The sequence below is a fragment of the Bufo bufo genome, chromosome 6 (assembly GCF_905171765.1).
Source record: "Bufo bufo chromosome 6, aBufBuf1.1, whole genome shotgun sequence".
Taxonomy (NCBI): Eukaryota; Metazoa; Chordata; class Amphibia; order Anura; family Bufonidae; genus Bufo; species Bufo bufo.
Genome location: NC_053394.1, coordinates 157600983 through 157628843, shown reverse-complemented (window position 1 = coordinate 157628843; position 27861 = coordinate 157600983). Strand labels below are relative to the sequence as shown.

At 42.3% G+C, this 27861-nt stretch overlaps 2 protein-coding genes across 5 annotated transcripts in view; both read left to right on the top strand.

Annotated features, from left to right (window-relative positions):
* LOC121005375 (oocyte zinc finger protein XlCOF6-like) overlaps nucleotides 1–27861 on the top strand; it is a 916661-nt gene that overhangs the window by 303793 nt on the left and 585007 nt on the right. The window lies entirely within an intron of this gene.
* On the top strand, nucleotides 561–26220 carry LOC121005395 (gastrula zinc finger protein XlCGF26.1-like). Of its 2 annotated transcripts, XM_040438129.1 has the most exons (9): nucleotides 632–678; nucleotides 1321–1364; nucleotides 11067–11217; nucleotides 13009–13132; nucleotides 21006–21097; nucleotides 21200–21275; nucleotides 21396–21466; nucleotides 21545–21650; nucleotides 24567–26220. In XM_040438129.1, the coding sequence occupies exons 4-9, from the start codon at nucleotides 13099–13101 to the stop codon at nucleotides 25790–25792; spliced, it is 1605 nt and encodes a 534-aa protein (XP_040294063.1). In that variant the 5' UTR covers nucleotides 632–678; nucleotides 1321–1364; nucleotides 11067–11217; nucleotides 13009–13098; the 3' UTR covers nucleotides 25793–26220. The 2 variants fall into 2 exon arrangements, with proteins under 2 accessions (XP_040294062.1, XP_040294063.1); XM_040438128.1 differs by lacking the exon at nucleotides 1321–1364 and having other exon boundaries at nucleotides 561–678.

Sequence of the window (27861 nt, the reverse complement as noted above, 5' to 3'; positions counted from 1 at the left end):
ATCCATAAAACTGTGGTGGAATTGCAATTTTTTCCAATTTTACCCCATTCGGAATTTTTTCCCCCCGCTTCCCACTACATGGTATGAATGGTAGTATTAGAAAGTACAATTTGTCCTGCAAAAAGCAAGACCTCATACAGCTATGTGAAAATAAAAATAAAAAAGCTGACTCTGTAAAGACAGGGAAGAAAAATGAACCCCCCCCCTCCCCAAAAACCCCCAAAATCAAACAAACAAAAAACTCAGGTATTCATGGTTAAATGGATGCTAATAAAGCAAAAAGATTTTAAGGAATCTTTGCTGAGAGCCACAGTATCTTCCCATTCCTCGGATTACACACAGCATGCCCCTGCTTTCCACTTGCTGCTGACAACCTATACAAGTGTACAAACCACAAGTGATAGAAGCCATCACAGTGCAGCTTCTCACAGCTGACTGGCTCCGCCCCTCACGTGACGTCATCCCAGGTCCTGCAGTCACTTGCTTGTATCTTCTCAGCAGCTGAACTCCGCCTCCTTATCCACTGACCACATGACGGTGACGCCATCACAGGTCCTGCAGTCACTTGTTAGTATCTTCTCAGCATCTGAACTCCGCCTCCTTATGCATTGACCACATGACGGTGACGTCATCACAGGTCCTGCGGCATTGAGCAGGTACATATGAGGTTCTGGTCAGGTACGTATGACCTGTAGAGTGTAGAATTTACCAGCGTTTTCTAAAAGCTGTGACTTTTACAGTAGAGCCTACTACAATATGCTCGCATAGGAGCTAACTGTCTGCGACAGAATGCTAGAATGCTTTACCTGTTTTTAGGGGTAGAAACGTCACCAGCCTGATCCCCCCCCCCCCCCCCCCCCCCCCAAAACCACGACATAATATAGGAAGGCCAGGTGTTGTAAAGAATTAAAAACAAGGATCTGCTTTTCTGCAGTACATTCTGACTGTGCAATACCAGACAAAGACGTGGAACAGGGCGGCGCTATTTCTGAGAAAAAAAGAAGATCCTGGTTTCTGGTTCTTTACTACCCCTAAAGAGCATGGCCACCACTTTTCTTGTTGACTTTTCTTTAACCCCTTCCTGATGAAGCGATTTTCCGTTTTTGGTTTTTTCATTTTCGCCTCTCTGCCTTCCCGGAGCCATAACTTTTTTTTATTTTTCTGTTCACGTAGCCATATGAGGGCTTGTTTTTTGCAGGGCATGTTGCACTTTCTAATGGCACCGTTTAATATTGCATAGAATGTAGTGGGAAGCTGGAAAAGATTCAAAATGGGGTGGAACTGGAAAAAACGCACAGTTTATGGGTTTTGTTTTTACAGCGTTCACTGTGCGGTAATACTGACCTGCTCCCTTCATTCTCCAGGTCAGTAAGATTACATCGATACCACATTTATATCACTTTTCTTGTGTTTTACAGGGGTTGTCTACGTTATTTTTATTGATGATCTATCCTGAGGTCATCAATATCAGATTGGCGGGGGTCCGACACCTGGCACCCTCGCCGATCAGCTGTTTGAAGAGAAGGCGTGCGCCATGGGAGCGCAGCATTCCTTTCATTGTTTACCTGCTCGCCGTCGACATCACAGCGGTAAGCAGGTGTAATTACAAGAAGCCGTCCCATTCACTTGTATGGGACAGCTCTGTAGTATTCAAGTGTATAGGAACGAGCCGTCCCATTGAAGTAATTACACCTGCTTATTGCTGTGATGTCGACGGCGAGCAGGTAAACAAGGAAGAGAAGGCAGCATTGGCACGGCGCACCTTCTCTTCAACCAGCTGATCGACGGGGGTGCTGGACCCTGATATCGATGACCTATCCTGAGGATAGGTCATCAATAAAAACAACTTGGACAACCCCTTTAACCACCTCCGGACCGCTGTACGCACAGACGCGTCCTGGAGGTGGTTGATTCATTCCTCCTGGACGCGCCGGCGCGTCCTCTCGCGAGACGCGAGATTTCCTGTGAACGCGCGCACACAGGCGCGCGCGCTCACAGGAACGGAAGGTAAGAGAGTTGATCTCCAGCCTGCAAGCGGCGATCGTTCGCTGGCAGGCTGGAGATGTGTTTTTTTTAACCCCTAACAGGTATATTAGACGCTGTTTTGATAACAGCGTCTAATATACCTGCTACCTGGTCCTCTGGTGGTCCCCTTTGTTTGGATCGACCACCAGAGGACACAGGTAGCTCAGTAAAGTAGCACCAAGCACCACTACACTACACTACACCCCCCCCGTCACTTATTAACCCCTTATTAGCCCCTGATCACCCCATATAGACTCCCTGATCACCCCCCTGTCATTGATTACCCCCCTGTCATTGATCAACCCCCTGTAAAGCTCCATTCAGACGTCCGCATGATTTTTACGGATCCACTGATGGATGGATCGGATCCGCAAAACGCATCCGGACGTCTGAATGAAGCCTTACAGGGGCGTGATCAATGACTGTGGTGATCACCCCATATAGACTCCCTGATCACCCCCCTGTCATTGATTACACCCCTGTCATTGATCACCCCCCTGTAAAGCTCCATTCAGATGTCCTCATGATTTTTACGGATGCACTGATAGATGGATCGGATCCGCAAAACGCATCCGGACGTCTGAATGAAGCCTTACAGGGGCATGATCAATGACTGTGGTGATCACCCCATATAGACTCCCTGATCACCCCCCTGTAAAGCTCCATTCAGATGTCCGCATGATTTTTACGGATGCACTGATAGATGGATCGGATCCGCAAAACGCATCCGGACGTCTGAATGAAGCCTTACAGGGGCATGATCAATGACTGTGGTGATCACCCCATATAGACTCCCTGATCACCCCCCTGTCATTGATTACACCCCTGTCATTGATCACACCCCTGTAAAGCTCCATTCAGATGTCCGCATGATTTTTACGGATGCACTGATAGATGGATCGGATCCGCAAAACGCATACGGACGTCTGAATGAAGCCTTACAGGGGCGTGATCACTGACTGTGGTTATCACCCCATATAGACTCCCTGATCACCCCCCTGTCACTGATTACACCCCTGTCATTGATCAACCCCCTGTAAAGCTCCATTCAGACGTCCGCATGATTTTTACGGATCCACTGATAGATGGATCGGATCCGCAAAACGCATCCGGACGTCTGAATGAAGCCTTACAGGGGCGTGATCAATGACTGTGGTGATCACCCCATATAGACTCCCTGATCACCCCCCTGTCATTGATTACCCCCCTGTCATTGATTACCCCCCCCTGTAAAGCTCCATTCAGACGTCCGCATGATTTTTACGGATGCACTGATAGATGGATCGGATCCGCAAAACGCATCCGGACGTCTGAATGAAGCCTTACAGGGGCGTGATCAATGACTGTGGTTATCACCCCATATAGACTCCCTGATCACCCCCCTGTCATTGATTACCCCCCTGTAAAGCTCCATTCAGATGTCCGCATGATTTTTACGGATGCACTGATAGATGGATCGGATCCGCAAAACGCATCCGGACGTCTGAATGAAGCCTTACAGGGGCATGATCAATGACTGTGGTGATCACCCCATATAGACTCCCTGATCACCCCCCTGTCATTGATTACACCCCTGTCATTGATCACACCCCTGTAAAGCTCCATTCAGATGTCCGCATGATTTTTACGGATGCACTGATAGATGGATCGGATCCGCAAAACGCATCCGGACGTCTGAATGAAGCCTTACAGGGGCGTGATCAATGACTGTGGTGATCACCCCATATAGACTCCCTGATCACCCCCCTGTCATTGATTACCCCCCTGTCATTGATTACCCCCCCTGTAAAGCTCCATTCAGACGTCCGCATGATTTTTACGGATGCACTGATAGATGGATCGGATCCGCAAAACGCATCCGGACGTCTGAATGAAGCCTTACAGGGGCGTGATCACTGACTGTGGTTATCACCCCATATAGACTCCCTGATCACCCCCCTGTCACTGATTACACCCCTGTCATTGATCAACCCCCTGTAAAGCTCCATTCAGACGTCCGCATCATTTTTACGGATCCACTGATAGATGGATCGGATCCGCAAAACGCATCCGGACGTCTGAATGAAGCCTTACAGGGGCGTGATCAATGACTGTGGTGATCACCCCATATAGACTCCCTGATCACCCCCCTGTCATTGATTACCCCCCTGTCATTGATTACCCCCCTGTAAAGCTCCATTCAGATGTCCGCATGATTTTTACGGATGCACTGATAGATGGATCGGATCCGCAAAACGCATCCGGACGTCTGAATGAAGCCTTACAGGGGCATGATCAATGACTGTGGTTATCACCCCATATAGACTCCCTGATCACCCCCCTGTCATTGATTACACCCCTGTCATTGATCACACCCCTGTAAAGCTCCATTCAGATGTCCGCATGATTTTTACAGATGCACTGATAGATGGATCGGATCCGCAAAACGCATCCGGACGTCTGAATGAAGCCTTACAGGGGCATGATCAATGACTGTGGTTATCACCCCATATAGACTCCCTGATCACCCCCCTGTCATTGATTACACCCCTGTCATTGATCACACCCCTGTAAAGCTCCATTCAGATGTCCGCATGATTTTTACGGATGCACTGATAGATGGATCGGATCCGCAAAACGCATACGGACGTCTGAATGAAGCCTTACACGGGCGTGATCAATGACTGTGGTGATCACCCCATATAGACTCCCTGATCACCCCCCTGTCATTGATCACCCCCCTGTCATTGATCACCCCCCTGTCATTGATCACCCCTCTGTAAGGCTCCATTCAGACATTTTTTTGGCCCAAGTTAGCAGAATTATTTTTTTTTTTTCTTACAAAGTCTCATATTCCACTAACTTGTGTCAAAAAATTAAATCTCACATGAACTCCCCATACCCCTCACGGAATCCAAATGCGTAAAATTTTTTAGACATTTATATTCCAGACTTCTTCTCACGCTTTAGGGCCCCTAGAATGCCAGGGCAGTATAAATACCCCACATGTGACCCCATTTCGGAAAGAAGACACCCCCAGGTATTCCGTGAGGGGCATATTGAGTCCATGAAAGATTTAAATTTTTGTCCCAAGTTAGCGGAACGGGAGAATTTGTGAGAAAAAAATTAAAAATATCAATTTCCGCTAACTTGTGCCAAAAAAAAAAAAATTTCTATGAACTCGCCATGCCCCTCATTGAATACCTTGGGGTGTCTTCTTTCCAAAATGGGGTCACATGTGGGGTATTTATACTGCCCTGGCATTCTAGGGGCCCCAAAGCGTGAGAAGAAGTCTGGTATCCAAATGTCTAAAAATGCCCTCCTAAATGGAATTTGGGCACCTTTGCGCATCTAGGCTGCAAAAAAGTGTCACACATCTGGTATCGCCGTACTCAGGAGAAGTTGGGGAATGTGTTTTGGGGTGTCATTTTACATATACCCATGCTGGGTGAGAGAAATATCTTGGTCAAATGCCAACTTTGTATAAAAAAATGGGAAAAGTTGTCTTTTGCCAAGATATTTCTCTCACCCAGCAAGGGTATATGTAAAATGACACCCCAAAACACATTCCCCAACTTCTCCTGAATACGGCGATACCACATGTGTGACACTTTTTTGCAGCCTAGGTGGGCAAAGGGGCCCATATTCCAAAGAGCACCTTTAGGATTTCACAGGTCATTTACCTACTTACCACACATTAGGGCCCCTGGAAAATGCCAGGGCAGTATAACTACCCCACAAGTGACCCCATTTTGGAAAGAAGACACCCCAAGGTATTCCGTGAGGGGCATGGCGAGTTCCTAGAATTTTTTATTTTTTGTCACAAGTTAGTGGAAAATGCAGATTTTTTTTTTTTTTTTTTTTTTCATACAAAGTCTCATATTCCACTAACTTGTGACAAAAAATAAAAACTTCCATGAACTCACTATGCCCATCAGCGAATACCTTGGGGTCTCTTCTTTCCAAAATGGGGTCACTTGTGGGGTAGTTATACTGCCCTGGCATTCTAGGGGCCCAAATGTGTGGTAAGGAGTTTGAAATCAAATTCTGTAAAAAATGACCTGTGAAATCCGAAAGGTGCTCTTTGGAATATGGGCCCCTTTGCCCACCTAGGCTGCAAAAAAGTGTCACACATCTGGTATCTCCGTACTCAGGAGAAGTTGGGGAATGTGTTTTGGGGTGTCATTTTACATATACCCATGCTGGGTGAGAGAAATATCTTGGCAAAAGACAACTTTTCCCATTTTTTTTATACAAAGTTGGCATTTGACCAAGATATTTATCTCACCCAGCATGGGTATATGTAAAAAGACACCCCAAAACACATTCCTCAACTTCTCCTGAATACAGAGATACCAGATGTGTGACACTTTTTTGCAGCCTAGGTGGGCAAAGGGGCCCATATTCCAAAGAGCACCTTTCGGATTTCACAGGTAATTTTTTACAGAATTTGATTTCAAACTCCTTACCACACATTTGGGCCCCTAGAATGCCAGGGCAGTATAACTACCCCACAAGTGACCCCATTTTGGAAAGAAGAGACCCCAAGGTATTCGCTGATGGGCATAGTGAGTTCATGGAAGTTTTTATTTTTTGTCACAAGTTAGTGGAATATGAGACTTTGTATGAAAAAAAAAAAAAAAAAAAAAAAAAAATCATCATTTTCCACTAACTTGTGACAAAAAATAAAAAATTCTAGGAACTTGCCATGCCCCTCACGGAATACCTTGGGGTGTCTTCTTTCCAAAATGGGGTCACTTGTGGGGTAGTTATACTGCCCTGGCATTCTAGGTGCCCAAATGTGTGGTAAGGAGTTTGAAATCAAATTCTGTAAAAAATGACCTGTGAAATCCGAAAGGTGCTCTTTGGAATATGGGCCCCTTTGCCCACCTAGGCTGCAAAAAAGTGTCACACATCTGGTATCTCCGTACTCAGGAGAAGTTGGGGAATGTGTTTTGGGGTGTCATTTTACATATACCCATGCTGGGTGAGAGAAATATCTTGGTCAAATGCCAACTTTGTATAAAAAAATGGGAAAAGTTGTCTTTTGCCAAGATATTTCTCTCACCCAGCAAGGGTATATGTAAAATGACACCCCAAAACACATTCCTCAACTTCTCCTGAATACAGAGATACCAGATGTGTGACACTTTTTTGCAGCCTAGGTGGGCAAAGGGGCCCATATTCCAAAGAGCACCTTTTGGATTTCACAGGTCATTTTTTACAGAATTTGATTTCAAACTACTTACCACACATTTGGGCCCCTAGAATGCCAGGGCAGTATAACCACCCCACAAGTGACCCCATTTTGGAAAGAAGAGACCCCAAGGTATTTCGTGATGGGCATAGTGAGTTCATAGAAGTTTTTATTTTTTGTCACAAGTTAGTGGAATATGAGACTTTGTAAGAAAAAAAAAAAAAAAAAAAAAATCATTTTCCGCTAACTTGTGACAAAAAATAAAAAGTTCTATGAACTCACTATGCCCATCAGCAAATACCTTAGGGTGTGTACTTTCCGAAATGGGGTCATTTGTGGGGTGTTTGTACTGTCTGGGCATTGTAGAACCTCAGGAAACATGACAGGTGCTCAGAAAGTCAGAGCTGCTTCAAAAAGCGGAAATTCACATTTTTGTACCATAGTTTGTAAACGCTATAACTTTTACCCAAACCATTTTTTTTTTACCCAAACATTTTTTTTTTATCAAAGACATGTAGAACAATAAATTTAGAGCAAAATTTATATATGGATCTCGTTTTTTTTTGCAAAATTTTACAACTGAAAGTGAAAAATGTCATTTTTTTGCAAAAAAATCGTTAAATTTCGATTAATAACAAAAAAAGTAAAAATGTCAGCAGCAATGAAATACCACCAAATGAAAGCTCTATTAGTGAGAAGAAAAGGAGGTAAAATTCATTTGGGTGGTAAGTTGCATGACCGAGCAATAAACGGTGAAAGTAGTGTAGGTCAGAAGTGTAAAAAGTGGCCTGGTCATTCAGGGTGTTTAAAGAGGACCTTTCACCGATTCTTACCCTATGAACTAAGCATACAGACATGTAGAGCGGTGCCCGGGGATCTCTCTGCACTTACTATTATCCCCGGGCGCCGCTCCGTTCTCCTGCTATGTCCTCCGGTATCTCCGTTCCCTAAGTTATGGTAGGCGGAGTCTGCCCTAGCGCTGGCCAATCGCATTGCAGAGCTCACAGCCTGAGAGAAAATAACCTCCCAGGCTGTGAGCTCTGCGCTGCGATTGGCCAGCGCTAGGGCAGACTCCGCCTACCATAACTTAGGGACTGGTATCTCCGCCTACTATAACTTAGTGAGCGGAGATACCGGAGGGCATAACGGGAGAACGGAGCGGCGCCCGGGGATAATAGTAAGTGCAGTGAGATCCCCGGGCGCCGCTCTACATATCTGTATAGTTAGTTCATAGGGTAAGAATCGGTGAAAGGTCCTCTTTAAGCACTCGGGGCTGAGGTGGTTAAGACTGAAAAAAATAAAAACTTTTGAAAAAAAAATTTTTTTTCTTTTCATCGCTATATTCTGACCCCTTTAACTTTTTTATAGTTATGTCTACTGAGATGTGTGTAATTCCATTTTGGGTGTGTATTAATTTTTTAATGACTTTTTCTTCAATTTTTTTGGGGAGGTAAAGTGATAAAAACGGCTATTTATATTTTTTTCCCCCTGTTATGACATTAACAGTATGGGATTTATTTTTATATTTTAATAGTACAGGCGTTTTGCACGTATCCAGTGCTCCAGACTTAAATAAATATCAAGGAGCCATTGGCTCCTAACCTGAAGAATTTAGGAGCCAAATAACATTTTTAGTCGCCAAATTTAAAATGCATATAATTATGGTATATTTTTTTTTTTAAAAAGACGTGTCTTACCTTGTGTAGTTGCCCATTTGTCTCTCCTTTTTATTCGTTCTTCTAACCCTATTGATCTTGAGGGGTTGTGCACTAATTTCTATGAACTCTCAGACTAGCCAGATTCGCGTTGCTGATCATGCTTCCTTGATCCCTAGGTTGGCTCATCCACTTCCAGGCCTAGGCTGCTTGTCTTGGGTTTCTCCATGAAAACTTTTATCTTGATGACGTTGCAGCCAATCACTGGCCATAGTGGAGATCTGCTCCTCTTGCATCACATGACCATTTAACATAATGCAAGGGAAGCAGTGGTCAGTTATTGGCTGTAACGGCGTCAAACAGGAAGTTTTCATGAAGGGACTCAAGACAAGCAACGGAAGCTGGGGAGCAAACGAGCCGGGACCCAGCACTGGGGATCAGGTGCTGCCAGCCTCAGACATTAGTGTATACAAGGGCGTTTCAAACCGATATTCGTCTATATGTGACACAAAATGGGTTAAAATAAACTATCCCCACTAGGGTTGTTGTGATACCAAAATTTTTATTCGATTTCGATACCATAAAAAAGTATTGCGATACTCGATACCATTCGATACTACACGAAAAAAATAAAACACCAAAAAAGCACCGTGCATGCCGCATTTTATGGAATCTCTGGCCCATAATCGAACAGTCCAATCCTATTTTTGGGGGGACAAGGTGACTAAAAAATGGCAAATTGCGCAGTTTTAATTTCTTTTTTTTCTGTTACGGTGTTTACCGCATAGGAGATATTTTTTTAGATTTTAAGAATTTGCACTTTTTTGGGCGTGGCGATATGTAATATGTTTATTTATTGTTTATATATTTCATATGTAAAATTGGGAAAGGGGGTGATTTAGGGTACTTTCACACTAGCGGCACGGACCTCCGGCAGACTGTTCCGTCGGGTGAACGGCCTGTCGGATCCGTCCTGCCGCTAGTGAACGTGTGCCCCCGGACTGCCGCTCCGTCCCCATTGACTATAATGGGGGCGGTGGCGGAGTTCCGGCGGAGGTACGGCAGCGCATGGCGAGAGGCTGCCGGAATAAAACTACAACATTTATTCCAGCAGGCTCTCTGGTGTTTGTTTGTTTTTTTTTACTTTTTTTTTTTTTACTTTTTATTTAATAACTATTTCCCCCCCGTAGGGGCTAGAACCTGGGATCTTTTCATCCCTTGTCCTATTCACCCTGATAGATCTCAATTTGGGTGAATAGGACTTCACACTCTCCCTGCTGCTCTGTGCATAGTGCACACAGCAGCAGGGATGTTACCATGGATGGCTTCAGTAGCGTCCTGGCTGCCATGGTAACCGATCGGAGCCCAGCGATTTCACTGCTGGGGTTCTGATCAGAAGCTGCCACTGCCACCAATGAGGAGGAGGGGAGGGGACCCTGTGGCCACTGCCACCAATGAATATAACAATGGTCGTGGGGGGGGGGGTGCCTGTGGCCACTGTGCCACCAATGATAATAATGGTTATAATACTGGTGTTGGGGTCATATAGTCAACTTACAAAGACATTGGTCAATAGTAGCCAAAAAGTGGCCAACCCCTTTAACTTTAGGATCAATAACTACTACATTTGCACAATAAAAACCCTTTTTCAAAAATGTCATTATTTGTGTCACTGCATTCTTAGAGCCATAACTTTTTATTTTTCAGTTGACTGAGCTATGTGAAAGAATGAATTTTGCAGAACAAGTTGTAGCTTTCATTGCTACCATTTTGGGCTACATATGGCTTTCTGACCAATGTTTTTGAACTTTTGTAATGTTGGTAGAACAACAACATGAATTTTTGCCATTGTGTTTTTATTACTGTGTTTAATGTACTGCAATACTTCTACATTGCAGTGTGTTATGTTGGATGCAGTAAAACTGACAACAAGCCTGTTTATGGCCTGCCAAAGAAAGGGCTTCTACATGGCAGCTCTGGAGGCCGATGTTAGAACCCAGGCTGATATGGAAACCCCTTGACACACTGCTGTAGTTTTCATTGGCACCATTTGGTAGTACATAAAACTATTATTGTTTTTTCAGGAATCGATAACATTTTTTCTTCATCAGCATTATTTTGATGGCTTTTACCATTGGGGTAAATAATACATTATTATTATTAAGTAGAATTCTATAGTAATATTTATCAGTGTCTCTCTTAATACACAGGATTACACAGTAGAGAGGAAGATATTTGGTGACTATGTGACCCCGAGCCCCATCACAGAGCCTCAACCTTACTTAACTGAAACAAAACAGAGACCATGGGCAGAAGATCCTAGAACTCACCAACAAGATCATTGAGTTGCTGTCTGGAGAGGTGAGCTGGGCATGCTAGGACCATCTGCCTTCTATTTTCTGTGGGTGGTCAGTTCCTTAGAACCATGGTATATTTTAGGATGAGGGTTTAAGCCAGCAGCTGAGCACTTGGGAAGCCGAGTGTCAGATGCCCACAATCGGAGAATACTTTTTTGGGTGTGACGATATGTAATATGTTTATTTATTAATTGTTTATATGTTTTATGTGTAAAATTGGTAAAAGGGGTGATTTAAACTTAATATTTTGGTGTTTTTTTTTTTTTTTACTTTTAATTTAATAACTATTAGCCCACTTAGGGGCTAGAGCCAAGGATCTTTTAATCCCTTGTCCTGTTCACCCTGATAGAGCTCTATTAGGGTGAATAGGACTTCACACTCTCCCTGCTGCCCTGGGCTTTGTGCACACAGCAGCAGGGAACTTACCATGACAGCCAGGGCTTCAGTAGCGCCCTGGCTGCGATGGTAACCGATCGGAGCCCCAGGATTACACCGCTGGGGCTCCGATCAGAAGCTGCCACTACACCAACAATGAAAAGGGGACCCTGTGGCCACTGCCACCAATGATTATAATACTGATGATTATAAACCAATGTTTTTAGTACTGGGGGAAGGGGGGGGGGGGGCGCACTGCGCCATCAATGAAGATAAGTAACCTTATAATACAAATACAGGAGGCGGGTGTTGGCGGCAGAATCACATAGCCTGCACCCGACCTCTATGACAGGGCGCTCTGATCCGCGGCAGTTAACCCCTCAGGTGCCGCACCTGAGGGGTTAACTGCGGCAGATCGCATCGCCCTGTCATAGAGGTCGGGTGCCGGCTATATGATTCTGCCGCTGGCACCCGCCTCCTGTATTTGTATTAATGGGTGAGTTATCATCATTAGTGGTGCAGTGGCCACAGCCCCTCCCCTCTCGTCATTGGTGGCACAGTGGGGAGGGAGAGACTCCTTCTCCCCCGTGCTGCTGAGGAGAACATGAAGCGTGCTGAGAGCAGTGCGTGCCATGTTCTGTGATACTAGGCTGTGAAGTAGCGCAGCCTAGTATCGGTAAATATCAAATCCCAGTATCTAATCGATGCCGGTACAAAAGTATCAATTGGGTATTGATAAATCGATACCCGCTACAACCCTAATCACAAGTATGCTAAAATTGATATATATAAAAATTAATAGTATTGTATGATGAAAACCTAAGACTTAATTTACAATAACTCTTTATATTACCAGGAAATTTTTATAAAAATGTAAAAAGAAACATTTTTTTACAATTTCTTTCAAATTATAAGTTTAAAAATCGCTTAAAGGGTTTGTGTCATCTCATACATTGGGGGTATATCGCTAAGATATGCCCCAAGTGGTCTGATAGACACGGGTCCCACCTCTGGGACCTGCACCTATCTCCAAAATGGAGCCCGCAAAGAGACTGGGACTGCCCCGTAGAAGCGAATGGAGCGGTGGCCGAGATTGTGCGTTGTGCTTCCCATTAATTTCAATGGGATTTCCAAAAATAGCTGAGCACGGTGCTTGGCTATTTTCAGCACTTCCATAGAAATTAATGATGTATAAGATGAGACAAACACTTTAAGATGAGGCAATATACACCAAAAAAGTGACAGAATTGAGCTAAGTATGCCAACTATACTGACCAACTAATAGGTGGTTTAAAGTTAGCCACTGTGATAAATTTGGTGCACTTTACAACTGTCTAGTCTAAGTTTACACTGTCTAAAAATTAGGATTAGTAGATCTGCCTCGCTGTGTGTGGGTGATGACCATCATTGTGTGTGTCAGGTTCCTATAAGGTGTCAGGATGTCTCTGTCCATTTCTCCATTGAGGAGTGGGAGTATTTAGAAGGACACAAGGATCTGTACAAGGACATCATGATGGAGGACCACCAGACCCTCACATCACAAGGTAAGTTGATGCCCTAACCATGCTAACTTTTTAGCCAGCTCAAGGCAAACATAAGTACTTAGATAATGGTGCCAATATTGAAGCCTTCATAACATCATCTGTATTGCATCCACACTTGTGTCCACAGTCATGAAATCTTCCCTTCAAAGACTCAAAGGTTTGTCCATGAATTCAAATAATGATCTAATACTGCTACGTTCTTAGTTTCTTAGTACACGTTTGCCTCTTCAGGCAAACCCTGCACAAATCTTTTAATGGTGATTGATGGTTCTAGGATTGGGGAAAATTATAAATTTGGTTTTGTCAATGTTGAGATTTAGGAAGGAAGAAGAAAAGGAAGGAGCTATCTGATGTTGCGGATGTTGATCTAGACCAGTGCTTCTCTGTGTACTTGTAGGAATTATCCGGGTAAAGATAATGATGACCTATCCTCAGGACTTTGGACCCCCCCACCGATCAGCTGTTTTAGGGAGCGGCTACACTCACCGGAACTCTGGCTCCCGGCAGCTTTCAGATTACAGCTCCATACATCGTATAGTGGCTGTGTTTGGTATTGCAGCTTATCCCTATTAATGGGGCTGAGTTGTAACTATGCCATGTGTACAGTGACATCACATGGCCGAGGGAGAGGCCGCTGCATTCATGGAGTGCCTGGCCTCTTCTAACAGCTGATCGTGAGGGGTCCTGGAGTCGAGTCGAGAAGAGAGTTCCCAGCAGCTGCTATATGATCTTAGTAGATTTTATTTCATCGGTTTCAATAAAGAATACAGGACACGTTTCAGCCCGTCCCAGCCTTTTTCAACTGATAAAGGCAAATATTTTATACACATCATGACAACTCATCTACGACAGACATCAGACTCCCAGAGCGGGCAGGAGTATCTAATTACAAGAAAGCAGAAAGTGAAAGTAAAAGTAAACAAATCCTCGACATAGGATACAGTGAGGTTATAAATATATCCATCACTGAGTATTGATAGATTATTTGACAAATTTTCGGACCAATCATTGGTCACATGGTCAATGACACACACAGATATTTTGTTATACACACCAACTATTGGTCTGACTGGACAGAAATTTGTCAGATAATTATCTGTTGGTGTAATACTAAACAAAACAATGTATCAATAAAAGAGGTATCTCTAATCACATGCACAATTTCACACTCTATTCAGTCCCTTGGGGTGAAGAAGAAGAACAAAATCCCTTTATTGTCCTTCAGTGGGGAAATTTTGGCATAATGTGTATTTAATGTGTGAATCCAGAAGGACTCTCTCTTAACCCCTTAAGGACTTATGACGTACCGGTACGGCATGTTTCCCGAGTCCTTAAGGACCCATGACGTACCGGTACGTCATAACTTTAAAACTAGATTGCGGCGGGGGTTAATAGGAACAGGATGTCCGCTGAAATCATTTAGCGGGCATCCTGTCACAACGCCGGGGGGGTCATGTGACCCCCCCCGTATCGGCGATCGCAGCAAACCGCAGGTCAATTCAGACCTGCGGTTTGCTGCGTTTCCGGTCCATTCGGGTCTCCGAGGACAGCACCGAGCATTTGGGGGCGGCGGTGCTGTCCTCTGTGCTAATTGGTGCGGGGAGAGAGGCGGGAGATTCAAACTCCCGGCGCTCCTCTCTCCCCTCCTCTTCGTGCTGCTGCTCCTGCACTTTGAGGACCGGTCTGCACCAGCTCCTGTGACCCCCCCCCCGTCGGCACCCATCACCCTCCTGCACCCATCACCCTCCAGGTAGGTTAGGGTCAGTGAGGGAGAGGCACGATTAGGCAGGGATAGAAGGAAGAGTTAATTAGGGGAAGAAAAATAAAAAAAACTTTAACTGATTCAGTGTTTCTGGTGGTTGGGGTCCACAGCACTTAGCTGTGAGACCCTAGACCCACCCAGGAGTGCTGCCACTTGCCCCCCACCACCACTTTTTTTTTTTTGCGTGCGCTGACTGTGGCCGGCACTCTTAGCGTCCAGCCACTGTTAGCACATCGTCCGCCCCACCGCTGATCAGCGTTGTACCGCTGATCAGCAAGTTTGAACTTTTTTTTTTTTTTCTAACACTTGTCCATTTTTTTTTTCTTTAGCTTTTTAGTACGTGAATACCCGTGCCCCCACACACACGCACATACAATAAAGTTTTACACGCACACACACATGCACACACACATACCCATGGCCCGCCGGATGTTCTCGTGGAGGAGGCATATGCCCATATGCTCTCCGACTCCGAGAGCCCCAGTGAGGATGAGGATGACCCCACGTTCCTCTTGTCATCTGCATCCTCCTCATCATCATCTGATGACGATGAGCCCCCAGGCGGAGCCAGGGGCCCCACATGCTAGGAACCCTGTGGCCCACACTAGTATGAGCAGCCCTGGGGCTCGTACTGGTTTCCCGGCCCACCAAATAAGCCCACCGGAGCCCCCTACCGGTGAACTTAGCTGGTGTCCCCCAGTGGATTTTGAGCCAGAGATTCTGGATTTTGTTGACAATCCAGGAATTCAGATTCCCACAGTAGGCTTCACTGAAATGGACTTTTTTAGTTTTTTTTTTCAGTGACCCATTTATGAATCTTATGGTGGAGCAGACGAACCTGCTCAACAGTTCGTTGCTCAGCACCCGGGCTCCTTTTTGGCTACACCCGGTGGCTGGACACCGGTCAGTGCAGCCGAGATGAGGACGTTTTGGGGCCTCGTGCTGCACATGGGTCTAGTGCAAAAACCGAGTGTCAGGCAATACTGGAGTGGGGACGTCCTCTACCAGACCCCACTCTTCAGTACGGCCATGACACGCCCCCGGTTTGAGGCCATCCGGAAATGCCTGCATTATGCAAATAATGCAGCATGTCCCCCCCAAGGTGATCCTGCCTATGACCGTCTGTATAAGATACGGCCGGTCATCGATCACTTTGGGGCCAAATTTGCGCAGGCCTACGTCCCAAGGGGAGACTCAGTTTCCGCCAATACATTCCCACTAAGCGGGCAAGGTATGGCGTGAAAATGTACAAAATTTGTGAGAGTACCTCAGGGTACACTTACAAATTTCGTGTGTACGAGGGGCGAGATTCCCGTATTGAACCCCCAGAATGTCCCCCCACTCTGGGTGTTAGCGGGAAACTCGTGTGGGACCTTATGTACCCACTGCTAGATAAGGGTTACCACTTGTACGTGGATAACTTTTATACTAGTATTCCCTTGTTCAGGTCCCTTGCCGCCAAATCCACGTCCGCTTGTGAGACCATGCGGAAAAATCTGCGCGGCCTCCCTGCCCACCCCCTCCAGGTACCTATCCCCAGGGGTGAGACCCGTGCCCTTACCAGTGGAAACCTGTGGCTGGTCAGGTATAAGGACAAGAGGGATGTTCTTATACTGTCCACAATACACGGTAACAGCACCACCCCCGTCTCTGTGCGAGGTACCGCGGCAACAGTCCTCAAGCCCGATTGTATCGTCGACTACAATCTGTATATGGGAGGAGTTGATCTCTCTGATCAAGTCCTCAAGCCATATAATGCCATGCGCAAAACCGGGCATGGTACAAAAAAGTTGCGGTCTACTTGGTACAGGTTGCCTTGTACAACGCTTTTGTACCATCCCAAAGCGCTGGCAGCACAGGGACATTCCTCCAATTCTATGAGGCAGTCCTCAAGGACCAGATTTTTTCAGACCGGGAAAGAGCAGGCCGGAGTACCTCGGGAATTGGAGGCGCCCGGATCGTCCCTGGCCAACATTTTCCAGGTGTGGTCCCCCATACTGGAAAGAAGGGACGAACCCAAAAAATATGCAGAGTGTGTCACAAGAGGGGGATACGGAAGGACACCACCACTCAATGTGACACTTGCCCCGATCATCCGGGCCTCTGCGTTATCGATTGCTTCAGGGAGTATCACACTTCCATGGAGTACAACATTTTTATAATCCCCAACAGTCCTCTAGAGAACATAAAAAACTATGGCTCTCAGACTTTGGAGACACGGAAACAATTTTTTCCCCCAAAAAAATATTAGTTTTAGTGCAGGCATCCTCAAACTGCGGCCCTCCAGATGTTGTAAAACTACAACTCCCAGCATGCCCAGACAACCTACAGCTATCAGCAGGGCATGGTAGGAATTGTAGTTTTACAACATCTGGAGGGCCGCAGTTTGAGGATGCCTGCTTAGTGTCTCTGAGAGCCATACATATTGGGCATCGCCGCGTCCGTAAAAATCTTCTCTATAAAAATACCCCATAAACTAGCCCCTCGATAAACGCCGTCAAAAAAATCTAATAAAAACTATGTCAAAAAAAGCTATTTTTATTGTCACCTTGGATCCCAAAAAGTGTAATAACAAGCCATTAAAAAGACATATGCACCCCCAAATAGTGCAAATCAAACCGCCATCTCATCCCGCAAAAAATGAGCCCCTACATTAGTCGCCCAACAAAAAAAAAAACTGTAGCTCCCAGGCTATGGAGATACTAAAATTATTATTTTTTTGTTCCTAAAATGATAATATAGTGTAAAATCTAAATAAATTTTAAAATGTAGACATATTAGGTATCACCGCGTCCGTAAGAATCTGCCCTATAAAAATAACATTTGACCAAACCCCTCGGATGAACAGCGTTAAAAATATAAAATAAAAACTGTGCCAAAACACTAATTTTTGGGCAAAATTTCCATTTGAATCCTTTTTTTCCGGTAATAAAGCAAGGGTTAACAGCCAAACAAAACAAAATATTTATTGCCCTGATTCTGTAGTTTGCAGAAACACCCCATATGTGGTCGTAAATGGCTATATAGCCACACAGCAGGGCATAGAACAAAGGAAACGCCATAAGGTTTCTGGAAGGCAGATTTTCATGGACTGGTTTATTTACACCATGTCCCATTAGAAGCCCCCCGATGTAGCCTAGATTAGAAACTCCAAAAAAGTGACCCCATCTAAGAAACTACACCCCTCAAGGTATTCAAAAGTTACTTTACAAACTTTGTTAACCCTTTAGGTGTTTCACAAAACTTAATGGCGAATGTAGAAACTATTTTAGAATTAAAATTGTTTGTTACCTTGCCTCAAAAAAGTGTAATATAGAGCAACCAAAAATCATATTTACCCTAAAATAGTCCCAAAACAGCAACCACCTTATCCCGTAGTTTCCTAGATGGGGTCACCTTTATGGAGTTTCTACTCTAGGGGTGCTGCAGGGGGCTTGAAAGGGTACATGGTGTAAATAAACCAGTACAGCTAAATCTGCCTTCCAAAAACCATATGGCGTTCCCCTTCTTCTATGTCCTGCCGTTTAGCCAAACAGTAGTTTACGACCACATATGGGGTGTTTCTGCAAACTACAGAATCAGGGCAACCCATATTGAGTTTTGTTTGGCTGTTAACACATTTTTTCCAGTAATAAAGTAAGGGTTAAAATGGAAAACTTTCCAAAAAATAGAAATTCCAAAATTGTTTCTCCATCTGCCATTAACTCTTGTGGAACACCTAAAGGGATAACAAAGTTTGTAAACCCAGTTTTGAATACCTTGGGTGTACTTTCTTAGATGGAGTCACTTTTTTGGAATTTCTATTCTGGGGTGCAACGGGGGGCTTGAAATGGGACATGGTATAAACAAAACCAGTCCTGCAAAATCTGCCTTCCAAACCCATATGGCGTTCCCCTCCTACTATGTCCTCCCGTTTGGCCAAACAGTAGTTTAGGACCACATATGATGTGTTTCTGCAAACTACAGAATCGGGACAACCCATATTGAGTTTTGTTTGGCAGTTAACCCTTGTTTTGTTCCTGGAAAAAATGGATTATATTGGAAAATTTTCAAAAAAATCGAAATTCTTAAATTTTATGTCCATTTGCCATGAACTCTTGTGGAAGACCTAAAGGGTTAACCAAGTTTGTAAAATCCGTTTTGAATACCTTGAGGGGTGTAGTTTCTAAAATGGGGTAATTTTTGGGTGGTTTCTATTACGTAAGCCTCACAAAGTGATTTCAGACCTGGACTGGTCCATAAAAAGTGGGATTTGGAAAATTTCAGAAAAATTTCAAAATTTGCTTCCAAACTTCTAAGCTATTTAACATCCCCAAAAAATAAAATGGCATTCCCAAAATGATACAAACATGAACTAGACATATGGGGAATGTAAAGTCATCACAATTTTTGGGGGTATTACTATGTATTACAGAAGTAGAGAAACTGAAACTTTGAAATTTGAAAATTTTTCCAAATTTTTGGTAAATTTGGTATTTTTTTAATGCAAAAAAAATTACTTTTTTGACCCAATTTTAGCAGTGTCATGAAGTACAATATGTGACGAAAAAACAATCTCAGAACGGCCTGGGTAAGTAAAGGCGTTTTAAAGTTATTCACACAAAGTGACACTGGTCAGATATTCAAAAAATGACCAAGTCCTTAGGGTGAAATAGGGCTGAGTCCTTAAGGGGTTAAGTAAAAGTTTTTTTATATCACCTCGTCTCATTGGTGTCTTGATTTGCTTGATAACTTGATATCTCAACTTTGATATAGAGTGTTGGGGACGACAAGGAACATGCAGACACGCTCTCAGGTACGGGCCCTTCCCTAGTCATTAATTTATTGTTTAAGAACTGAAACCCCACACAGATAAGCATATTGGAGAAGGGCCTTTCATTTAGTCCTACCTGTCAGTTTGACAGTTTCCAGATGGAGATGGATTCACAACGATTAAAAGCCCATTTTGCTGGGGGAGAAACTCTGAATTTACCATCCGGAGAATACTAATACTACCGAGGGAAGGAAAAGTACTTTTCTCCCCCAACAAAGTCATCATCCAGTGGAAACTTTTGTTCAAATTGTTACTTAAGAAATGCAGATCTTCATGGACTCCATTAAAAAGGGGGAATTGAAAATGACCCATAATATAAATATACAAGAGAGAATGGCTATACGCACTTATTGTTAGACCGGCAGATAAGGGGGGATCCAAATTGATTAAAGCTGTATTATTGTAGAAGGTACTGACTCCACTGGTGAAGGAAACACCTTACTTCCTATTAGACACATCTGATTTTTTAAAAACAATTAGGGAAATAGATACAGCCCCTATTGACTACAGGCTGGTAACCATTGATGGAGTCAGCTTATATACCTCTATTGGTCATCATATACCTCTATTGGTCATACTAGTGATTATTCTCAGGTACTATGTGATTTTTGTCTGGATCTTTTGCGTCTAGTATTGAGAATTACTTTTTGTTCGGTGACACATACTTTTTGCAGGAATGAGGTACTGTGATGGGCTCGAACGTGCCCCCCCCCCATGCTAATGCACTTATGTAATAATTTGAAGAACAACACGTTTAATAAAAATGAGTTATTTTGGCAGTTTGCAAAAACATGGAGAAGATTCATTAATTAGATCTTTTGCATAAAATGACTGATGGTAAAACTGGCAAAGCAAATCTTTGCAGATTTACTCTTCTTTACTCCCAACTTTGTAGTAACGATTTGTGGAAGACCCTTTGATGTTCCAGCATGTCCAATGATGTGTGTATAGAAGAACGTAAAATTCAGTTCCACCAAAAAGATTTTGGATGAACTGGAAGGTTAACCAGGAGGCTAGACTTATTATCCAACATCAGTTTACATATTCACTGCCTTTCAAAAATTTTCAAAAACTAGTGGAAAGTGCTCAAAACGCAAAAATATTCACATATGACTATTAATATTTATATGACTGAATAATTATTAAAATTCTTATTAAATATTATTTTTAAAAAATCTTATTAAAATTATTAAATATTTATTAATACGTTGGCTAGGTTAGATAACTAATCTATCAGTTATATATAATGTAATCATCAAATCTAAAAAATGTATTTACCCACTGTGTGTTTCCTACAGATGGACCCTGTCAACCAAATCTACCAGCAAAATGTCCTGTGTTTTCCCTGGATTTTCCAAAGGAAAATTACCATGTCCTTCAGAATCACCAGGTAGATAGAGCTGAAGCTTTCTCAATTATTACAATGTCATTAAACAGAGAAAAACAAGACCACTGAGATTTTTAATTGTTTGTTTTTGTGTTCCCTGTTTAGGATGAAGATCTGCTTAATATTAAAGTTGAGGTTATAGATGAAGATGAAGAGATGTATATGAAGGCTAATTTTCAGAGTGAGAAAGGGGATGGGGGTAATCTGTAGAATAGAAGAGGTTTTGAGGTTTACCAAGAAAAACCCCTCTGTTGATCATTACATACAGATAATGTATTCACTCTCTCTGTGCTTCCTACAGATGGACCCAGTGAGAGAAATCCACCAGAGAATTGCCCAAAAGAAAATCACAATTTCACATGTGATCCCCAGGTAGTATGTCTTTTATTTTACAGTAGACTCTCCCATATGACTGATGAATTATAGTCATTTGTACAAATGTCAAATCAGGAAGAAGAAGATTTGACTAATATTAAAGTTGAAGTTAAAGAAGAAGAAACAGATGTGAAAGCTTATCAGCAGTTTGAGGAGAACATTCTAGTAGATATTGGCACAGGTGAGTAATAACTACTCCACATTGTAGACATTTTCAGTCTTGTACAAGGGACTTGCTATATATCTAATAATCCTTAATGGGGTTATCAAAGTTTATGAAAAATACAGATAAATACCTAAATATGTCTAGATGCTTGCCAATACAGCTCATAAGTAATTATTTTTCTTTATTTTGTCCATCTCTATGTAGCACAATTGCTTTCATTTTGCTAAGACTGGCTGTAACCAATTTAAATACTGTCTGTAACCAATATAAAGGACCCAAGGGTACACACGACCATATGTGTTTTGCTGTCCGCAAATTGCGGATCCAGGAAACACAAATACCTGCCATGTGCATTCCACATTTTGCAAATGCACATGGCCAGCCCTTTTATTGTCTGCAATTGTGGACAAGAACAGGACATGCTCTATCTGTTTTGCGGGGCCGTGGAATGGAAGTACGGATGTGGACAGCACACTGTGTGCTGTCTGCATCTTTTGCCGCCCCATTGAAAAGAATGGGTCCACATCCGTTCCACAATGTACCCTAATTCTTAAGCTGGATTGACACGGGCCGACTTCCCGACAGTCGGCTGCTATTTCAGTGAAGGAGACCGCTGCACTAACATGCAGCAATCTTCTTCACTGTATGAGGATAAGAGATCGCTAATGCTGTCAGTATTGACCACTGATATAAAAAGTCAACAGAGGGAGGGAGCATCCTCTCTGCCTCATTGGGCAGCCGCGCTGCGATGGCAGCGTCTTGATGGCTGCCTTGGCAGCCGGAGGCCTTACAAAGGCAGAACGCCAGGTCTGATGAGGCTAAATGTCAGTGTAAAACTAAGTACTGTACACTGCAATAGATGAGTATTACAGAGTATAGGACAGCCATCAGACCCACTGATTTTTAAAGATTCAAGTGGGATAAAAAAAATATGAAATAAAAAATTCTATGAAAAAATATAGCTCGTTTATAATTGATAAAAAATCTAAAAAAATCAAATAAACTACACATAATTGGTATCGCTGGGTTTGTAATGACCTGATCTATAAAATAGATCTTAAAAAATAAAATAATTCGAAAACAATTATGAAATTACTGTTTTTGTCACCTCATCTCCCCCCAAAAATTTTATAAAAAGTGATCAAAAAGTCATATGTATCTCCCAAAATTGTATTAAAAACTACAGTCTATCCCGCAAAAAAACCTCACACAGTTACATTGGCAGAAAAATGTTACGGATGTTAGTATATGGCGATGCAAAATATAACTTATTTTTATTTTAAAAAAGTGATTTTATGCTGCAAGAGTAGTAAAACAAAAAAAAGATATACATTTTGTATCGCAATAACCGTATCGACCCACAAAATAAAACTATCATATCATATATACCACATGAGGAACCCCATAAAAAACACTGACAGAATTGAAATTTTTGTCCACCTCACCTCCTAAAAATGGTATGAAAAAAGAGACCAAGAAATCATTTGTACCTCAAAATGGTATAAAAAACCTTACAGCTTGTCCCACATAAACAAGCCCTCACACAGTTTTGTCAACAAAAAAATAAAAATGTTATGGCCCCTAAAAATAATTTCAGTAAATTGCATGTTAGAAAATCCTGATGTCGCTACTTCCTTTCGTACACTGCTGTGTCCCCAAACAGTAGTTTGCGACCAAATATGAGGTGTTGCTATATTCAGGAAAAAATGCATAACAAATGGTGGGGTGCATTTTCTCCTTACACCTTGTGAAAATTATAAATTTGGGGCTAAAGCAACATTTTATTGGAAATAAAATATAATTTTTCATTTTCACAGCCAAGTGTTTCTAAATTCTGTTAAAGCATTCACTTCACCCCTCGATCAATTCCTTGAAAAATATTCAAAAATATTCCTTGAAAATTTCAAAAATTGCTTTCAAAATTCTAAGCCTTCTAATGGCTTAAAAAATAAAATGACATTTATGAAATAAAGCCAGCGTAAAGTAGACATATGGCAAATGTTAATTAACTATTTTGAGAGGAATCACTTTGTCTTAAAAGCAGATAAATTCAAATTTAGAAAATTGCAAAGGAAAGCATATCGAAGGACAATGTGCCGAGAAAAAACTGTCTTGGAATTGCTTGGATAAGTAAAAGCATTTCAAAGTTATTACCAGATAAAGTGACACGTCAGATTTGAGAAATGGGGCTTCAGCATTTAGTATCCCAAAATGGTGCCAATAGGTTATCAATAATAAAATCCTGGACAACAAAGGATTCATTTTTTGTCCTCAATGTTCTCATTTTAATTCTATACACCTCTACAAAGGGATAACATTAGAGTGTAGTAGTACTGTACCTTTGTTCTCCATGCTAAAATGCTAGGTGTTAGATAATGTACACACATTTGGCACTGTTGTACATGAAAGAAATTGAGAATTATTTTCTATCCAAATGTATTGGTTAAGCTAACTATATTGCATTACAATGTGTTATTTCTGCATTGATAGGCATTTTACTTTACAATTTACCGGCGTTCTGCACCAGTATTTGATATCCCCTGCAGCACTGGAGGATGCACGTAAGGCAGCCTGTGCACCTGGACTGAAATCTACTCCACCTCCTAGCTGGAGTAGGGAGCAAATTATGTGAATGTGCTAGGGCTGATGGCCCTGCCCCCCACCTCTCCCCCTGTAAATACAGTCCTAATGATTGTAATGTGTTAATTAGAAACCACTATTTCACATAAGCTAAATTTGTAGCCGACACCTTTATTTTCCTATATATCCTGCCACAAGGTTGTGCCTGTTTAGCATATCTCCAACAGCTGAGTGGATTACTGTTATTTTTTAGTAATTAATGTTTTGGAGCGCCATATTGTTTTGTTGGTTCTCTAGTTTCATATGCGATTTGCAAAAACTGAAAATAATGAAAATCTCTTTTCCTAACAGGTAATAGATGTAAAATGCGTGAGGAACACATCCTTGTAATTCCAAATAATATAGTAGAAGATAAAGATACCATGCAGCACTCTTCAGGAGAAAACTTCCTTAACCTTAATGTGCATTTGGGACTCCACAGTGCAGAACTATCATACAATCCCCCTTATCACAAGGAACTTTCTTCTCATCAATCACAGTTTCATACCAGTACGTGTCAAAGACGTGGTAAAATGTTTCAGTGTGATGAATGTGGAAAACAGTTTACAAAAAACTCAAATCTTTTTATACATAGAAGAATTCACACAGGGGAGAAGCCATACTCTTGTTCAGAATGTGGGAAATGTTTTACCCGTAAATCAGGCCTGGATCAACATGAGAAAAGTCACACAGGAGAAAAGTTGTTTACATGTTCAGAATGTGGGAAATGTTTTACTCGGAAATCATTTCTTTCTAGACATAGGATAATTCACACTGGAGAGAAACCATTTGCATGTTCTAAATGTGGGAAATGTTTTACACAGAAGCCTTCTCTTGTTGAGCATCAGAGAATCCATACAGGGGAGAAACCGTATTCATGTTCTGAATGTGCAAAATGTTTTACCCAGAAATCATCTCTTGTTAAACATCAGAGATTTCACTCAGGGGAGAAGCCATATCCATGTTCAGAATGTGAGAAATGTTTTATTACTAAAGCCAAACTCAGGGATCATCAGAGAAGTCACACAGGAGAGAAACCATTTTCATGTTCTGAATGTGGGAAGTATTTTATTACAAAAGCTAAACTCAGGGATCATCAGAGAAGTCATACAGGGGAGAAACCATTTCCATGTTTTGAATGTGGGAAATGTTTTACACAAAAATCAGATCTTGTAGAACATGGGCGAATTCACACTGGAGAGAAGCCATTTTCTTGTTCTGAATGTGGGAAATGTTTTATTAGAAAAGTCAAACTCAGTATTCATCAGAGAATACACACAGGAGAGAAGCCGTTCGCATGTTCAAAATGTGGGAAAAGTTTTACCCAGAAATCAAATCTTGTTAAACATGAAAGAATTCACACAGGAGAGAGGCCCTATTCGTGTTCAGAATGTGGGAAATGCTTTAGCCGGAAATCAATTCTTGATCAGCATCTGTTAATTCACACAGGGGAGAGGCCATTTTCATGTTCAGTATGCAAAAAAAGTTTCAGGAACAAATCAAGACTTTCAAGTCATCAGGTTATTCATTCTCATTAAGTAGCTGTATTTGTTGAAATTATATTTACCATGGGCCAACTGTAGACAAGGTCCAAGAAGGAAAAGACCCTTCTTGTGTTTCAAAGCAGTGGATAGAATTGTCACCATGAACTTTTCTTCCTTTCACTCTATTCATGATGTCCGACATGACGTCCACACAATTGCATTAACAAGAATGACATGGTGGAAATTGTGGACACTACAAGCTCCATACAAGTATCATTTTAAATGGAGGGAGCACACTTGCTACTATACCTAAAACAAATTTTAAGATATAGGCTCTACACTGTTCTTCTATCATCCTGCTTTGTCCTTGGGAGAGAATTCCATTTGTAATATTCTTCTATGATTATCTGTTTTCTGTAAAGGTCCTGTCTTACAATGTGTGAAGTTTAATCTATTACACTGTAAATATTTGTTCAGCTTACATTTAAGGGGGTTTTCTAGCCTTTTCTAAGCGATGACCTATCCTCAGGACAGGTCATCACTACCTGATCAGCAGGGGTCAGTTCATTCATAGACTTATAGTCCGTTCAACACATATGACCTAATTTATTATATTGCTTTGCCAGTTTTCCGGTGTGAAGAAGAACCACTTTTTTCCACATCACTTGTGCAAAATGTTTTGTACAAGTGTCTTTTCTCCGCCGGCATTCCCCACTTTTCTGAAAAGGGAACGGAGAGGCGGCACGTCCATCAGCCCTGCCAAGTTTACCTTTTTTTTACGTCAGTTTTCTGGCGTAGAAGACTGAAATTTACAACAGACAGGGATGTGTAGATTTCAGTTCAGGTGCACGGACTGCCAAAGGTTGCACCTAATATATGACGACTCTGGTCTATATCTCAGGCCCATAGTCTGGTGGTTCTCTATATTGCAAAGATAGAGTCAATTTGCAGCACATCCAGCAGAACAGAAACAATATGGCACTCGCCAATAAAGTCCAACTTCTTACTTTATTGAATCCATTTAAAATTCCACAGACACAAGCACAATGGGCGTTTCGCATTGCACATTATGCTTCCTTTTTATATAGTATATATTATTATTCTTTGCTTCACAATGTACTAACACCTATAACTTTTTTATATTTTCACCTACAGAGCTGTGTGACGGCTTATTTTTGTTGAGACGAGCTATAGTTTTTACTGTTACCATTTTGGGGTACATTTAGTGTAGATATTCAATTTCTTTGGGGGAATCAACGTGACCACAAATCCAGCAGCTAACCATCTTCGCTAAAGACCCAGGGGAGTTGTTCTGCCTGCAGTCCCAATCACAGTGATTAGCCGGTCAGTTGCAGCTTTACTGTAAAAGCCAGTGAGGGGACTAAATGTGGCTGAAAAAGGAGGTGAGGCAAAAGTAAAAATGTCACAATTATTCCAAGCACCTATTCAGGTGAGGAGGCATATGCCATTATTGCCTCTGATACAGGCAGTGAAGGAGAAGAGGATCATGTCTCTTGTCCTCTTCCTCATCATCCAGTGATGAAGGACCCTCAAGAATACAGCAGCTAAGGCAGTTCCCAGAGTGATCCCATATGGACTTTACACCTGAGGATTATCAGCCTCAAATTCCTGAGTTTGCAGTCAGCTCAGGAATCCAGCTTGACACTGTGGGTTTCACAGAAATAGATTTTTTTCTAAATCTTTTTCACTGAGGACTTCATAAATTTAAAGGGGTTATTTGTGCATTTGGACTAATTAGGACATGGTGTTAACCTGTGAAAGAAAGCTCTTTTACACAGGACTTGCACTCCCTCGCTCCCCTGATGCCTCTGCTGCACTGTTGAGCGCTACGGGCTCTTCTTCCTAGGTCCCAGCTGAGTATGCACAATAAAATTGTGCACATGCTTGTCCCTAATCCCCTGACGAAGCTGCTTTGTGCAGTGAAACATGTTGGGGGGGACATGTGTATGGTGCTTAATAAGCAAGTATCTGTTGTCAACAATAGCTGGTTATCCAGTACGCCAGTTTAAGTCAGAGGGAAAATATAACTGACAGTTTGTAAGTAAAGTAATAATGGAATAATAGGGAGACCTATGACATTCGTGGTTTTAACCCACTTATTC

Coding starts and splice junctions, on each gene's coding strand:
- LOC121005395 (XM_040438128.1), top strand. CDS start 13,099: ATGATGGAGGACCACCAGACCCTCACATCACAAG. Junction 21,098..21,199: donor ATGTCCTTCAGAATCACCAG/GTAGATAGAGCT, acceptor TTCCCTGTTTAG/GATGAAGATCTGCTTAATAT. Junction 21,651..24,566: donor TCTAGTAGATATTGGCACAG/GTGAGTAATAAC, acceptor TTTTCCTAACAG/GTAATAGATGTAAAATGCGT.